Source organism: Eschrichtius robustus, chromosome 21 (genome assembly GCF_028021215.1).
Source record: "Eschrichtius robustus isolate mEscRob2 chromosome 21, mEscRob2.pri, whole genome shotgun sequence".
Taxonomy (NCBI): Eukaryota; Metazoa; Chordata; class Mammalia; order Artiodactyla; family Eschrichtiidae; genus Eschrichtius; species Eschrichtius robustus.
Window position 1 is genome coordinate 21,626,503 of NC_090844.1, and position 15,766 is coordinate 21,642,268.

Sequence of the window (15,766 nt, forward strand, 5' to 3'; positions counted from 1 at the left end):
GTTCTGTTTGCAAATTGAATACGTGATTTGCAGTGTACCAAGACTCCAGTGATGCCTCCCTGTGAGACATAGGACCTGCTCCTCCCCATCTGCAAGCGCAGAACGATCTGACGTGTGGTCAGATTGCAACCCACCCAAGCCCTCTGATCTTGCATTGCTTCATGGATACAAGGGGCATAACTACTTACAGGCTTCTTAATCTGCAGCCCAGGACCAGAAGCCCGGTCCTGTGACTTTCTGCAATTCGTCATGATGCCCACCACACAAGAATATCATGAAGTGCAACTGACGTATTTGTGAAGGTGCTTTGAAAACCAAGAGCTATTGAAAGGTAAAGGAGCCTTCATGAAAGCAAAGTGGAATTTAGCCCAAATGCTTTTCCCCACCTGCCTGTTGAAGCATACATAAATGATTATAAAGCAGAAATCCTAAACAATGAGATCATGGCATGCATGTCATCTTGGTGTTCCATCAGGATGAAATTTGCCTAAGGAATTTAAATTCCATTTGCCTAAGGAATGCAAATTACAAAAAACCTCAAAGAGCCTGTGGCAGGGAAAGCTCAGGTAGGTCTGTGCAGTTGCAGTGAAATTGGGCCCATTCTTCAGGGAATGATCAGTTTTTTTCAGGCTGGGAGTTTGCTAAATCATGTTGGCAGCTGTAGCCCAAAGTAATTACCCTCTCTGTGTATACACAGTTCCCATTAGAGCAGCCGGTTTGCCTGTCTGGACCCAAGGCTGTGTTGACAACTATAGTATAAACACCTCTTTGCAGAGATTTTTCATCTCATTAGACTTAAAAAAAAAAAAAAAAATGAGGGCAAGAAATGTTCCTCATAGGGGATTTTCATTTCTTTCTCTTTCCTATCAAGATACAAAGCACTGTGGAAAGCAAAAGACTTACTCTTTTTATGACTCATCATCAGCCATGATTTGGTGATGTTGTTCCCACAAAAATAGTGACTTGTTCCCATAAAAATAGTCTGATTCCTAAGGAAAATGTTTTTAAAAGCTCTGTAGGTTACAGGTACTTGACAAATACAAAGGTGTGTTTGGCTCACATCCGAGAGGACTTGCTGTTGAGCTACCATTTATTAAGCCTAATAATGTGCTAGGTACTGAAATGTATGCTTTATTCAATTAATATTACATTTAAATCCCATAGCAGTCCTTTGAAGGAGAACTTACTAGCCTCATTTTATAAATGAAAAAGTTTAAAGAGGCAGGAACGCTTAAAGAAATAAAGGGACTCAAGAAATTCTAGAACAGCACTGTATGACAGAGCATTCTGCTCTAGTACGTGCGGCTGTTGTTGAAATGTGGCAAATGAGACTAAGGATCTGGATGTTTAATTCTATTTAATTTTTATTAAGTTAGATTTAAACAGTTCTAGGTAGCTAGTGGCTACTGGACTGGACAGTATAATTTTTATTCCAAAGATCTGAGAATAATTCCAAGCAATTCAATTCTTCTCTCTCTCTTCCACCTATAATAATCCTCCAAGGAAGGAAGGAAGGAAGAGGAAAGAAAGAAAGAAGAAAGAAAGGAGGGAGGGAGGGAAAGAGAGAAAGAGAAAGGAAAGAAAAGAAAGAAGGAAAGAAAGAAAGAGAGAAAGAAAGAAAGAAGAAGGAAGGAAGGAAGGAAAGAAAGGGGGAGGGAGGAAGGAAGGAGAAAGAAATATAGTAAATATTTGTAAAAATCCATATTTCGGGTCAGATAATACCCACTCAACATTCCACCAGCCACAAGACTAAGACTGTGTCTCCCCCAGCCTGTGGCCAGCTCCTAAACTTCTCAAGCTTGAGTTGGGTGATTTCTTTTCTTTGCTGCTAGAGTATTTGTACATCACCAAACCACATATAATGCTGTAGCTGATCTGAAAGAACGTTCTGTAATTCAAAATATTCTCCTCGGCTTGCTGCAAGCCACGGCATCCTCACAGATGCTGTGGTCCCAGCAACCACAGCGGTCCCTTCGTGGTCGGCGCCTGTCCCCTCGGTTTCCTTGTCACTGGTGTCCAGGCCTTCTTGCAGGCTGGTGAGACCAGCTACCCGGCAGCAGCTGTCAGAGCCCAGGGTATCCTTCACTGATAAGAGTTCTTGGTGAGGTGTCTGAACTTAAAAGTCAGTGGTAACAGCTCTAAGATAAAGATACATCTTCAACACTGGGTCCTAGCTTTTTGCTTCCAAGGACTCTTCACTATACTTCTTAACACCTTCCAGTCTTTTTCAAAGTTGTCAAATATTTGTGGTATTAAACAGTATAGCTTACTAAGAAGTAATGTGTTTTTTACAATTTTCAATATAGATATATATTATTTAAAACTGCTAATCAAGTCTAGAGGCATCTTAGAAATAAGTGTGAAATAATTTTTATTGGCACATGATTTGAGAGTTTTCTTAATGAAAAATAGCTTATGAAGGCTTTTAAGCTGAAGACCGTCCAAGGCCATAGACTCCTCCCCATCACTAGTCTGTAGCTGAGTGATGGTTCCTAGCCCTGATACTCAGATAATTAATCAAGGAAAAGGGGGATTTAATGTCATGCTCCAGAGAAACTAGTTTTCTTGACTTCCAAGGCTGGCCGATAGGATGTATTTTTTTCAACAACAAACATAAGGCAAGCTCTATTTTGTTGCAGTATTTTAAAATGTAAAAATATGAATAGATCATTAATATCATTCCAGGAAAGCAGGAAATGAAGAATTCACACAGACTGTAAAGATTATTAAAGCAAGAAGAGATGTGAAGCCCCTGGGACCATGCAAAATGCTTCAATATCTCAAAGAGCTAAAGAATATTTCACCCCATGACCCAGAATACTGAAAATGGGATATGTTTTCCTGCCACCATCCGGAAAGGAAAGAAGATAAATTTCCAGAAGCAAAGCAACCTGACTGGTAAGGCAGGATAAGCATACAGCTGTTGTTTGTTTTTAACCAACCTAATGCCGTAAACACTCTTGGGTCAGATTAATCTTCACCACAGGGTCACCCATGGACACCTCCAGTTGGCTGACCCTGAGAGGTCCAACAGGACCCTCCATGAACTCCCCCTTTTCAATGACTCCAGGAGATAGTTCAGCCTGACATCAAAGGACCAGCGGCCATTTAAATTTCAGGATTGCAATTTTGGTGATTTTTTTTTTCTTTTTTTTTTTTTTTGCCATTTCATGACAAAGCAGACCCAACAGAATAAGAAAGTAATTTCCAAGGCTGATAACTTCGTTTCTTTGGTTTGACCCACTTTCTAGTTTTCTCTGATCCTAAACCCATTCCATGCCAAGAAGAGTACAAATAGAGATAAAATCAGGAAATATAAGGGACACTGGCTCCCAACAAAACCCTCATTTAAGCAACAAAAGAAGAAAGAAACAGTACAGGGAGGAAGCAAACAAAAGAAGGACCAGTGCTGGGTTTCCAATGGCTAAAATATACTCACTAAAATTCTTAAGTCTACATCACCCCTCCTGTACCTACCTCTGTGTTTGGAGACACCCAAAGAGCCAGACTCTCTTTCTTATATTGCCTAATGAAATGCCATTTCTTATTTCAATTTTCACACTAACTCCTTGGCCTCCTCCTTTTCTCATCCTCTCACGCTGGCCACTGTTCCTTCACACGAATGCCTCCTCTCTCCTATGACTTTTCTCTCCTCATTCTTTCAAACCAGCTTTACTCCTGGACCCTCCCCTGGCCTCCCACGTGGCCTGGACGACTCCCTCTGTCTCTTCCTTCATCTCTTTCCATCTCTCACGTCTCCACATGCCTCCCCTTCCCACCCCACATCCCTCAAAAAAAAATACCAAACCACACCAAAAGAAAACAAAAACACCACTGTAGTTTCTTAGGCTTCCTTTAATTTAATGCAAAGCAGAAAGGTCACTTTGTGTTTCTCTTGCTTCTATTAATTTACAGGTATTCAATCTATCTCTGCTAGATAGGCTAAGGAATTCTTTATCCGTTGCCCTATTTGGGCAAGGACAGCTATGTGAAGTTGTCACAGAGGGAAGGTTACAAGACATGGTAAGGCACTGGGGAGAGAATTAATGGTCTTTCACTAAGCTAGACAGGTAAAGCCATAGCCGGGTAGTCGGAGAAAGCAGATCTGGGCATAGTTTTGTTAAGTTCAGGGACACATGTGCATAGGTTTGAAGACAAAGGAAATTTGCCAGTGGAGATGGAGGGAATACAGAGAGCCTCAAAGTCCCTCTGTGATGGGGAAAGAATGTGCTCACAGGACAGAGGGTGACTTTAAGGAAAGAAGGCGGATGCTTTGCTCTGGGACGGCAAGGAAGGACAGGCTGATAAAGGATTTTGGTCAACCAGAGCCTTGGGCTGTGTGATCACAGAATGTTGAACTGGATGGAACTTTCAACATAACTAAATCCCACCATCTGATTTTCCAGAAGTGGAAGCAGGGTTAGAGAGGCTATGACTGCCCTGAGGTTTCAAACTGCAGCAACAAATGGGCTAGAAGGCACATTAGGGTGACAGCAGTCACCTGGAGGGGCTTAAGTTTTTCTCTCCAGTAAAACAGCACATGAATGCTGCAGTGATAGCCATTTCTCTCTGAGTTTACCTCCATCAGGTGCTCTGGTGTGACTTTCATTCACACTTCTGACTCTTCTAGGGCTGGGACCCACGTCGCTGTCAGCCAGGTGTGTCATTTCCACTTTCTCCGTCGTTACTCCCTAAAGCTGTGAGTAGCCATTGGGTTGCATGAATAATTGTGCATTTAAGCAGGTAGGTCTGCACAATTCTAGTGTTTCCATGTATTATCTTACTTAATCCTCACTGCAAACCCAAAAGGTTGGAGGCATTATTATCCCATTTTACAGATGAGGAAAACAGAGCATGACTAGGTTAAACTGTCTGCGTTCCCATCAGATAAATCACATAAAGCATTTAGAACAGAGCCCAGCATGTGGTAAGCACTCAGAGTCTGTTAGCTGTTGTTATTTTTAACATTATACTAGAGGTCATTTTATGTAGCAGGTGGGAGCACAGACTCTGGACAGATTCTCAGAGTAAAACCACCATTGACACTAAGGGTGTGATCTCAGGGAAATTGTTACTTAACCTCAGTTTTCATATCTGCAAAATAGACATAATAATCGTAAAGAAATTACAACCATGCCCAGTGCATAGTAAGTACTAAGTATCATTACTTCTAGATGTCTCTTATTCTTTCCTAGTTTAAACCTGTGCCTAAAATAAACTATCCATACGCATCAGATTAATATTAATTAAGATTAATACCATCCAAGCCTGAGTGGCCAGACACCATGAGCAAAGTGGTGAAGACCTGACAGCTTTGTTTCCTTATGCGGGCTCTAGAATTCAGCAGCATTAGCCCTCCATTTTTACTTGGTTATTCATTCAACCAACATTTGTTGAATACCTACTAGGTACCAACAGAGGAAAGCCACGGAAGTATAAGTCATCCCTCTTGACTTGGAGGTGCTTCTAGTCTTTTCAAGGAGACAGACAGAGAAATCATTTCAATAAAATGTGCTGGAGTGGAGACTCCACCCCGACACCCAGAGAAAGAGGTGACATCTGAGCTGGGTGCTGAAGGATGAAAGAGGGGGAGAGGGCAGAAATACATTCCAGGCAGGGGCAACGCTGGGCAGCCTGGAGGAGCCTGGCTTGGTGAGGAAGCAGGGAGGGAGGGGGGAGGAGGTGCTCTGTTAGGGAAGGTGTGGCAGGAGAAGCAGGACCTGTGAGATGGAGAAGGGTCTTGCACACCCTTCTAGAAAATCTGAATGTCACCCTACAGGCAATGGGAAGCTTGCAGAGCTTTTAAGGAAGGGAGCGATAGAATCAGATCCGACTTTTTAAAAGAAAAGTCTGCAGGTGGCGTGGAGGGTGGATTCGGTGAGAAGGCTGGAGGCCGGGAAGGCAGTACTGAGTCCCTTTCAGGAATCCTCCCTCTCAAGATCACGAGCACCAGGACCCAGAGAGCGCCATGGGGACAGAAGGGGATTAGGCACTGGGAACACAGTTAATTAGGAGGTAGAATCAACAGGACTTGGTGACAGTCTTTTTGGAATGAGCGATTGGGGATGAGGATTACACACCAAATCGCAGTGCCAGAGCCTGGATGGAGGGGCTGCAGCTGCCTCTGAGATACGCAGATCAGGAGCAGAAACACATTTGAGATGAGGGTGGAAAGTGCGGTGAGTTCAACTGTGAGAGCACTGAGGCTTCTGAGGGAATCTCAGCGGAGCTGACCTGTGGGTGGTGGACAAGATATAGGACAAGAGTTCCTGAGAGAAGCCTGGCGTAAGGCATGGATGGAAGGGTAAACGGTAGCTGAAACCATGGAACGTCCTGACCGGGAGAAGAACAGAGAGGCCACCTGTGCCTAGAGGTCACAGTACGAAAGATCCCAGGGCCGTGGGAAGGGGAGAAGGTTCCTGGATAATTACCAGGAACTTAAGGGTTTTTCTTCATAACTTGACGTGTTAGGTTCCCAAATGCCCTAGCTTAATTGGAGACGATGAATTTTGTTTCTGCATCACTTCCATAAGGGGCTGGAGGCGTCATGGAGAAGTGGAATGGAACAGAGTGACTGGCAGCAACCAAAAAACTCAATTAAATGGAATACATGTGCACATCAATAAAAAAAGTCTGAAATTGCCCTGCCCAGACTCTCTGATACTCAGACCCAGTCCCTGATTCACAAAGTTAGTGTTTCCCAGAGAAAAGGACCAGTTGCTACTTCAATTATCTTAAAAAAAAAAAAAAGAAAAAAAAGAAAAGGCTAATTCAAATCATGCCTTAGCACAGTAAGTCTGTACAAACTAATTAAAACACTTGGTTGCTTTTATAAGAAATTACATCCTCCCCAGTGTAGTGTCATTTGCTATCCTGTGATAAGCAGAAGCTTCAACTGGCAGTTAAATTATAATTAATAATAATTACATGTCATTTAAATTATTAACTTATTTAAATTATGAGAAAACTAGTTAGTTATACTTAATGCACTTTAATTGAAAGACATCAGTTTTCAAAACGTGAGGTTTCTGAGGATTAAAAAAATAAAAATAAAATGATATCCTGGCTGGCAAAAAGTCTGGGAACCCATAGCAAATGCTCTGCTCTTATTCACTGCCCTACTTAATGAGTTGGGTGCCACCTGGCAGGGCCACAGGCATCTCCTGAGGTGACCAAAGGGTCCTGCCTGCTCACATTTCCAAACACGTCTGTGAAAGAGATGAATGGAAAATTTAAAATCCTGCCCAGCTAACTCCAAGTCATCCTTCCAGAGACTCTAAGAAGCCCACCAGGGTGGGTGAAGTCTCCCCCAGGGTTCTGTTTTGCCAGATTCTTTTGTCATTGTCTGGGTTTGTGTTTCGGTTTGTTTTGGTTTTGGTCTGGCTCTGCTATCAGACAGCAACCTCTTAGGGGCAAACATTACCTTATTCCTGCCTCTGTTCCCAACACCGAACACAGTGCCTGGCATATTTCCAGAGCTCCAAAAATGTGTGTGGAGCAGAACACAGACAATCTGCTCTACAAGGAGATTTGCCTTTGAAGACAGAGGATGAAGAACGGGTATTTTCTACCACGAAAGCCCCAGAGGCAGCTCTGGGCTCAGCAAGATGGTGGAGAGGAGGCCACCTCACAGTCCGGGTCTGCTGGATACAGGAATCTCTTCCTCCAGGCCGTGCCTGCAGCTGAGCACTGGATGGTGATTATCAGTTTGCACCCTATGAGACAATGGATCTAAATAAGCTTTCATCCTCAGAGTTAGGACTAGTGGAGCCTGGAAGAAATTTTAATTAGGGCAAAGATGGACAAAAGTATTTGCATTGAATGCTGGGTCTTCCCTTTCTGGCAAATGGCAAGAGTAAGGTTCAACTCCAGATGCTCGCTACGTGTGTTTCTCTCCCTTTGTAATGAAGATCTCAGTTGTCTCCGGCTTTACCAGATCTGTTTGTAATTGCATTCCTTGTCTCTGCTTCCAATTACTCTGACCGTTTTCTGGGGAGCTCTGTTTTACGTGCATCCTGGTAGGTGTGACTGTTTCTTAGCTGACTTCTCCAGTCATTTACCTACTCACTTACCCAAGTGGCTCTCCTTTAAAAAAAAACCAAGCAACAGAGTCTTCAGATATGTATTTCACTCAGCACAAACAGTTCACAAATAGAAATCTAGGCTTACAAAAGCATTTGGGGGAAGGCTACTTTTTTAAAATCTTTGAACTGCCAGACATCTGTCCCTAATGGATAAGAAACGTATTGTATGTAATTTAACTACCATCCTCTGTTTTCTATTCTACGTTTGTCTTCCCAGATAAAGGGCCTCTCCTCATATCCTCTTATCTTTGCCTAAAGCATCACCTCTGGAAGAAGCAACTAGGAGCCATGAAGAGAATTAATGTGGTCGCAACAATCTGGGGAGGAAAAAATAAAAAGATGTAAATGAGGCTGAAGGGCGGAGGTTTTCGGTTCAGACTCCAGTTGCTACTTACACCTCCCTGTGTCCTTTAAGTGTGTCAGTGTAAACTGCCTGGACCACGGGAGGAGGCTGCATCCTGGTTCAAAGATGAGATTTCAGGCTGGGATTCCCCAGCCTGGTCCACAAGGGGAGTCTGGGATTCTACCAAGCCAGGAAGAGACCTCTGGACTTGACAAATCCTTCAAATTAATCCTCTACACGAAAGGGCTTATAATCTATTCATCTGATTTTTTTTTTTTTTTTTTTTTTAGCATTATCTTTAGAACCTGGTTGTCTCAGGTATAAGAAGCTGCTTAGAAACCTGCAGAGGCTCGTGATGGAGTGTAGGGGTCGGGGAGGCGGAAGGGAGGAATGGGTTTCAAGACAGAGAGACCCAGTCCAGTGACTCACTGTATGATACTCCTCAAGGGAGATCCACTTCATAAGGTCAGATGCTAAAGTGGATGATTAGTGCTTCCGGTGGCTAGGATGCATTCTGACCCCTGGCAAGGATTTTCAAGGCCACACTGCCGTGCTTGAGAATCACATCAGTTTATGTCCAGGCTGAGATGCCAGTTCTGCAGTGTGTGTGTGTTTGTGGGGTGGAGGATGGGGAAGGTCACGCTGTCGTTATCCAGCCTACATCCCGTGGCTTAATCTTCCATTCATGGCTACTCTTTTGATACCACTAAGTACTGGTAGTTGGGAGAAACAGGACCTGATTGATTAATGGGGAAATTCAGTGGGGTCAGAATTTTAGGACTCTACTTCTTAAACTCTCTGAGTATCTGTCTCCATGTCAAGAAACAGGAAGAAGAAATATGTCACCTAGATGAAGGGTCAGGGTAAGCATAAAGGGACTTCAGGTATACTAGACTCTACAAGGGGCTTAGGAGAAACACGGTTTTTCTGTCTGTACAGTGTAAGCATTGCTGGAATTTTTTCAGGGGGTGGTGGACTTTGAAAATCTTCCAGGATGAAATCACCTTGAGCCCTCTCTGTAAAATAAAGCCGTGACTTGTTCATGGGCAAGGGCGGACCCCGAACTATTTCCTGAAAAAAATCCCTGGCTTGGCCTCTGATCCCTTCACCTTCCACAGTACTCAAATATTTCTAAAGTCTACGGATCGCCCCTCAATTAATGACACAAAATAGGGTCTCTCTAAGCCCATGAACGGATGTCTTCTAACTCTTATCCAAAGGCTAGGCGAGAAAGAGTTCCTTGTGAAGGGTTATTTCAGAATTATTCAGTCCATCACTCTTCTTGGTACTTCGAGTTCTTTCTTTGGATACAGCCAGACATCAGAAAAGTAAATACTTAGACATTTAATCCTTAGGTTCCAAAGAAAATAGAGAGCTGCGTTTTCATTGGGGAAGCCCCAAGAGGAGAGCAGGACGCAGTTAGGCATTGGGTTGGATCTGCTTGGGTTGTGCCGCTGGGGCCCCTCCATCCCCTGGGTCCACCAGAAGAGACCTCAATCAGAAAAGGCTTTTACTCCTAAGGGCTGCGGAAAGCCTTTCCTCCACCGAGTGTGCTCTCAGAACTGACTTTCTCTCCCCTGTCCTTGTCTTTTGAGATGGAACCTCAGAATTTCCGTTGAAACTCAACGGAACGAGTCCGTGGCCCCCTCCTGCCTGCCTGATGGTCTGCGTCACTCCTCAGACCTCAGCACCTATCCTGTTAGTCTTCCTCCTCCTACTGTAACATGTGCTTGGGTTGTGAGCTGTCTCCAACCCTTTCTGGACATTAGAAAGTCCTAACAAGCCAACAAAGTGCTTAATCCGTTTCAGAGACCCATGATTCGAGTTATAAAATGGCCAGGCCTTACGTTTCAAGTCTTCTCTCCTCCCAGCGGCCCTTGACACTTCAGTTCTCAGGACACTGACCAAGGAAGGGCGTTTGTATTTAAACTAGTAACTGACTGGCTTCCAACCCTCAGCACCGACTCCTGCAAATTCAAAGGTATAGATAAATGTTTGTTGAATGAAAACCAGATCTGCAAAGGGAAGACATTGAAGCTTTGCCCCACAGTTTGAAAATTCTCTCCACATTCAACTACATGAGCCCCCAGTTTCCTGACCTCGTGACTGGTTTTGTTTTGCTTTTCTTTCTGAGCTCCCGCTAGTTTGGACACGGTTATGGAGGAGTCAGTTCCTTTCTGCCCGTTTCACTCTCTTCAGGCGAAGGCTGAGAATACTGGTGAGCAGGAGATGGCAGACTGTTTTTGTAAAGGGCCACGCAGTGAATACTTTAGCTTTTGCAGGCCATGTGGTCTTTGTTGCGAGTAGAGTTGATCTTTATTATTCTTGGGTTCCATATTTGTGAATTTGCCTACTCACTAACGTTTATCTGTAACCCCCAAATCAATACCTTTGCTGCTTTGGCAGTCACGTATGGGCAGAGCAGCAAAAAATGCGAGTCACCTGACACCCATGTTCCCAGCACTGAGGGTGAACAAGGCAAACTTCTGCCTTCGTACTTCAGCTCTCACACTGTACACAAACATCCTTTTTGGGATCTATTTAGTGTCACATTTATTGCGTTTTGTGAGTGATTTTGCTGTTTAAAACGGCCCCCAAATGTAGTGCTCTGAAGTGCTGTCTAGTGTTCCTATGTGTAAGAACGCTGTGATGTGCTTTAAAAGGGGAAAATTCACGAGTTACATAAGTTTTGTCCAAGCATGAGTTACACCGCAGTTGGTCGTGAGTTCAGCCTTAATGAACAGTATATATTGAAATAAAGTTTCTTTAAACAGAAATACATAAAATAAGGTTATGTATTGATCTGTTAACAAAAATGTGACCAGAGACTTGCAGGAAATTAACCCTGTATTTCCCTTAGGGGCAATGGTTCAGTATTGCTGATTTACAGAACATGGATTCCATTCAACTCTGCGTTTGTAATGCGAAAGCAGCCATAGACAGTATGCAAGCAATGAGCATGGCTGCATTCCAATAAAATTTCCTTTGTGAACATGGAAACTTGAATTTCATATAATTTTTTATATGCCACAAAATATTATTCTTTTGATTATTTCCCCCCTAAACTATTAAAAAATGTAAAATCCAGTTTTAACTTGCTGGCCACACAAAACCCGGTAACGGGCTGGATTTGGCCCATGGACCATAGTCTGCCAACTCCTGCGGTGTAGCCTTATTTTCCATGAATCCCACTGCTTTGAAGCCAGATCATGGTAGACTGTAGAGACCCACATCTCACTCCCCCGTAGTCTCTGCCATCCCAGGACTAACACTTTTATGACGCATGAGAACATTCATGTCGTCTGGGTCTTTGGAGTACAAGGAGACAGTTCTGAAGCTGGAGTTCAGATAGCTGGATTTGAAAGCTGGCTGTGTGACTTCCCAGCTGTTTTACTTGAGGGAACTTTCCTGGGCTTTATATATGCCACAGAGAGAATCATGGCAGTCTGTCTCCTAGGCCTGCAGTACAGGTTAAACTGCATCCAAGGGGCTCTGCAGATGGGATTCCTTTACCACCCTCACCACGCCCACACCAGACCAGTTAGGCAGCTTGACCTCTACCCTTGGGGTTCCTGGGACATTCATCACCCAAGCCTCACAAAGGGAGCAAGTAGATACTGACAAATCTCATTCCTTTCTACCCTGCCCCATTTTCAGGGATCAGGGAGACAATGCCACGCAACCAATAAATGAGCAGGAAGATATTTCCCATAAAAACCGCAGCCCCCCTTTCCATTGCCTCACAACTTATACAGCTAGGTGCCCCCCCAGATGGCCCCAGCCTTGCTTAGGCTCACGTGCTGGTGAGAAACCTCTCAAATGTCAGCGCTTACAAAAGAGGGAAGAAAATAGAAAACTCTGTTTATTTTCCTGACTTAAAAGATAACATCGCTTTGCCCTTTCCTTTTGTTTAAGGTCAGATGGGGAGCATTCTTTGAAAGTGGCTCCAGAAGAGTTTCTCAGAGATACATGTATTTAGCAATTTATGTTTTTCACTCAAAATGGATCACTTTCAGTAATAATGATATCATGATGATTACTATTATAAGAAACAATGTTTCACCTCATCTGTAAAAATGAAGTAATGATTCAGATCCCAGCCTGATGTTTAAAGTATTTGGCAAGCTGTACAGGAAGGTTGTTATATCTAAGTAAATGTTGATTTTAAAATGCCATTTTTAGTGGATTTTATAAGCAATGAATGACAAATTAATCAGCACTTTTATCCCGAGGAACTCACGGCGCTTCACAGATATGGTCTCATTAATGTTTGCAGAGTGGAAACGCATCATTCATGAAACCATAGCCTCAGACCTTAGAGCAGCTGGAAGGGCCCTCAGGGAGCCTCACCAAGTCATGAGTCTATGAACCAGGAAGCCAAGACTCAGGGTTGCCGACCTTGTGCGTCTTGGATCCAGGAAGGAGGGGGAGGTGCGTGCGTCTGGAAGTGCGTCTGCATGGCAGGCTCGCCCGACTTGGACGCCAGGAGTTGCGCAGGAGGCGGGGAGGGGGGCGGGGGAGGAGGGGGAGGGCGAGGGGATCCGCCCCTCCTCGCCCGGGTCGCCGGGGCGGAGCCAGCCCGCGGCACGCGTCCCGGGCGTCGAGGGGCGCGGCGAGCGCGCAGTCACGTAGCCACTAGGCAGCCAGTCCGCTCCGCGCCGCCTCCGGACCGCGCGGACTCCTGAAGGTCAGCGCTTTGAGTTACGGGTGTGATACAGGAAGGGAAAACTCCTCCTTTCCTTCCCTTAGCTGTATCTTCCTAGAAGTTGACAGAAAAATGGGAATCTGGCTAATTCGTGTATCTGTAACACTTTTTGAAAGCAAAGAAGTGTCACCGAATGAGCAGGTGGCTCAGAGAGCACAAGTTTCTCCGGTTTTGCAGATAAGGAAGCGGGTTTGGCCCAAATGGAACCGGCCCAGTCCCCCCGCACTCCCTTGCTTACCCCCTCGCTCCCGCCCTTCCCCCATCCCCCGTTCTTTGCTCTTGCCTCACTCACTCCAGCCGTTGAACTATTTTTATCTGGTGGCTTAGGACTTGAAACAATGCGTTAAAAACGGCAGAGCTGGGAGAGCTAACCCCACCTTCGCCAGCAAGTGAGGGTGTGTCTTTAGCGAGTTGCTTCATCTCTTGGGAAGCGGGGAGTGCGACAGGGGCTAACCGCAGGTGCGCCCCGAGGCAGCGGGACTTGTGTGTTACGTGCGTGGAAGGCAGGTCTGTTCCACCGCTATCCTTTGCTGAGCCTTGATAAAGTGCGAGCCCTACTCAAAGCCCAGGCTTGGTTCCTACGCCCCACTGCTGCCAAAGCTGAGTCCGAACACCTGCACGTTCTCACGCCCCCCCCTACCCCACAGGCCTTGCCTGCCCTCAATCAAAGGGAATGATTGATACTACTTGCACTTGGTGGTTCTTTAAGACCACAGTTTGCATTACCAACAGAGATGGTTTTCAAAGTCTGGTGGCGGAATTGAAGCCTTCAAAAGAAGGACTAATCAGAAGCCCGATATGTAAAACAGTGGAGGCTGGAATGCATCGAGTGGCCTGGCAAGTGTGAAGCCCTTGGGCTCCGCAGGGGACAGTTTGAAAATCTCTGGCCTGTAGGATAAAGGTAAGGCTCTTTAGTGTGCTTGTCTCCAAACCTTTTACAGTCTGGTCTCAATCACGCCCCGCCTCCACTCCCACCCCATGGTCCAGACACATCAGAATATGATGTCCCTTTCACTCTCCACCTCCCCTGCTCCTGTATTCTCTGCTCAGAAGTTACTTCCTCTGTCATTCTTTCCTTGGAGCCCTCTTAGTGCTTTGTGCATGCCTCAAAGATAGCAGCTGTCACACTTTGGTTGGAGGTCACGAGTCCTGAAAACAGGAACTGTGCCTTATTTTTGCAGCATTTAACTGATATTTAAAGAATACTTGTGTGCTGGGTTCTGGTAATAGAGTTCAAACTCCTGGAGCTGACACCCTAGAGAAGGAGAGATGCAATAAGCACCATCAAGTAAAAGATGCGGCCTGTAGAGCGATCAGTAGGGGGAGCAAGAGGGGAGAGGACGGAATAGAAACTGTGTGTCAGTGGGGATGGGAGGTTCCAACCGCAGGCGCGTCACGTGGAAGACGACAGCGTCAGCCTGAAGGTGGCGAAGGAGAGAGCAGTGTGGACCTTTGTGGGGAAACTCTTCCAAGCACTGAGAGGCAAAAAGCAAAGACATTTGAGGTGGGAGCCGGGAAGAGGCCAGATGGCCAATGGGAAGAGAAGAAAAGAGAAAATGGGAGGAGACAAAGGGGTGAGATAGAGAGGTGAGGGGTTTTACCAGAGTCAGAGGGTCGGACCCAGTGTTTTGAAGCTCCCACAGTCCCAACAAAGGACACAGGGGCTGCCATGGTGACCCTTCCAGTGCCCAATTCTCGGGCCTTGTTAGATTTTTTTCTTTCTTTAAAATTTTTTTTGGCTGCTCTGTGCACGTGGCAGGAGGGATCTTAGTTCCCTACCAGATATCGAACCCGCATCCCCTGTAGTGGAAGCAGGGAGTCTTAACCACTGGACCGCCAGGGAAGTCCCTCTGTTAGATTTCTTTGTTTCCTTTGATGCCATTAACCTTCCCCCATTTTTGAAAGTCTAACTTTTGGAACTCCACTTTCTCCTTTTCTTTCCTACTTCGGTGGTCACTCTTTCTTGGGCGGCTGTAATTTTCTGCCTCTGCTCACCCTTTGAGGGTTTTCCCCCAGCCAAGGCCTTACCCTCAGCCCACTGACCTTGTTAACACACATCCTCACAGTGTGACCTCATCCAAATGGCCACCTAACACGTCAACAAGGTTGGTTCCGCTGGCAAGGAAGAAGGGGAGGAGGGCAGAGTGTCCCACGGCCGGGAATAATCTGGCGCCTGCTTTCCTCTCCAGCTCCAGCTCCTGCTCTTTCCCCACATGTAACCTTCTCTGGGGTCACTCCAAATATCTCCCATTTTTAGACATTTTAAGCTCTACTTGATATGTAGTATATTAAATTAACTATTGCCGAGAAGCAAATCCCCCAGAACTTTTTCATGGCTTACAAAACCAGTAATCACTTATATATGACTCTCGGTTCTGGCTTAGGTTCCCTCATGAGACCACAGTTAAGATGTTGGCCAGGGCTGCAGTCACCATGGCGGCCGGAGGATTCCCTGCTGAGATGGCTTAGTCACCTGACTGGTAAGTTGCGCTGGCTGTTGGTGGGAGGCCTCAGTTCCTTTTCACATGGGCCTCTTCACAGAGCTGCTTGAATGGCTTGGACACTGACTTCCTCCAGAGCATGCAATCCAGTAGAGCAAGAGGGAAGCTGCAGTGCTTTTTATAATCTCGCCTC

At 45.3% G+C, this 15,766-nt stretch overlaps 1 protein-coding gene across 12 annotated transcripts in view; it reads left to right on the plus strand.

Moving 5' to 3' along the window:
- Positions 1 to 12,858, plus strand: part of DLC1 (DLC1 Rho GTPase activating protein) — a 416,411-nt gene extending 403,553 nt beyond the window's left edge. For 8 of the 12 annotated variants that reach the window (XM_068532231.1, XM_068532233.1, XM_068532234.1 and 5 more), the window contains 2 exons: positions 2,686 to 2,898; positions 4,631 to 5,650. In XM_068532231.1, the coding sequence (XP_068388332.1) occupies positions 2,686 to 2,824 (139 nt within the window). In that variant the 3' untranslated portion in view covers positions 2,825 to 2,898; positions 4,631 to 5,650. Of the gene's footprint in view, positions 1 to 2,685; positions 2,899 to 4,630; positions 5,651 to 8,301 lie in introns of those variants that run through there. The other 4 variants (XM_068532238.1, XM_068532240.1, XM_068532228.1 and 1 more) reach the window with 3 other exon arrangements.
- Positions 12,859 to 15,766: the final 2,908 nt, after the last annotated feature.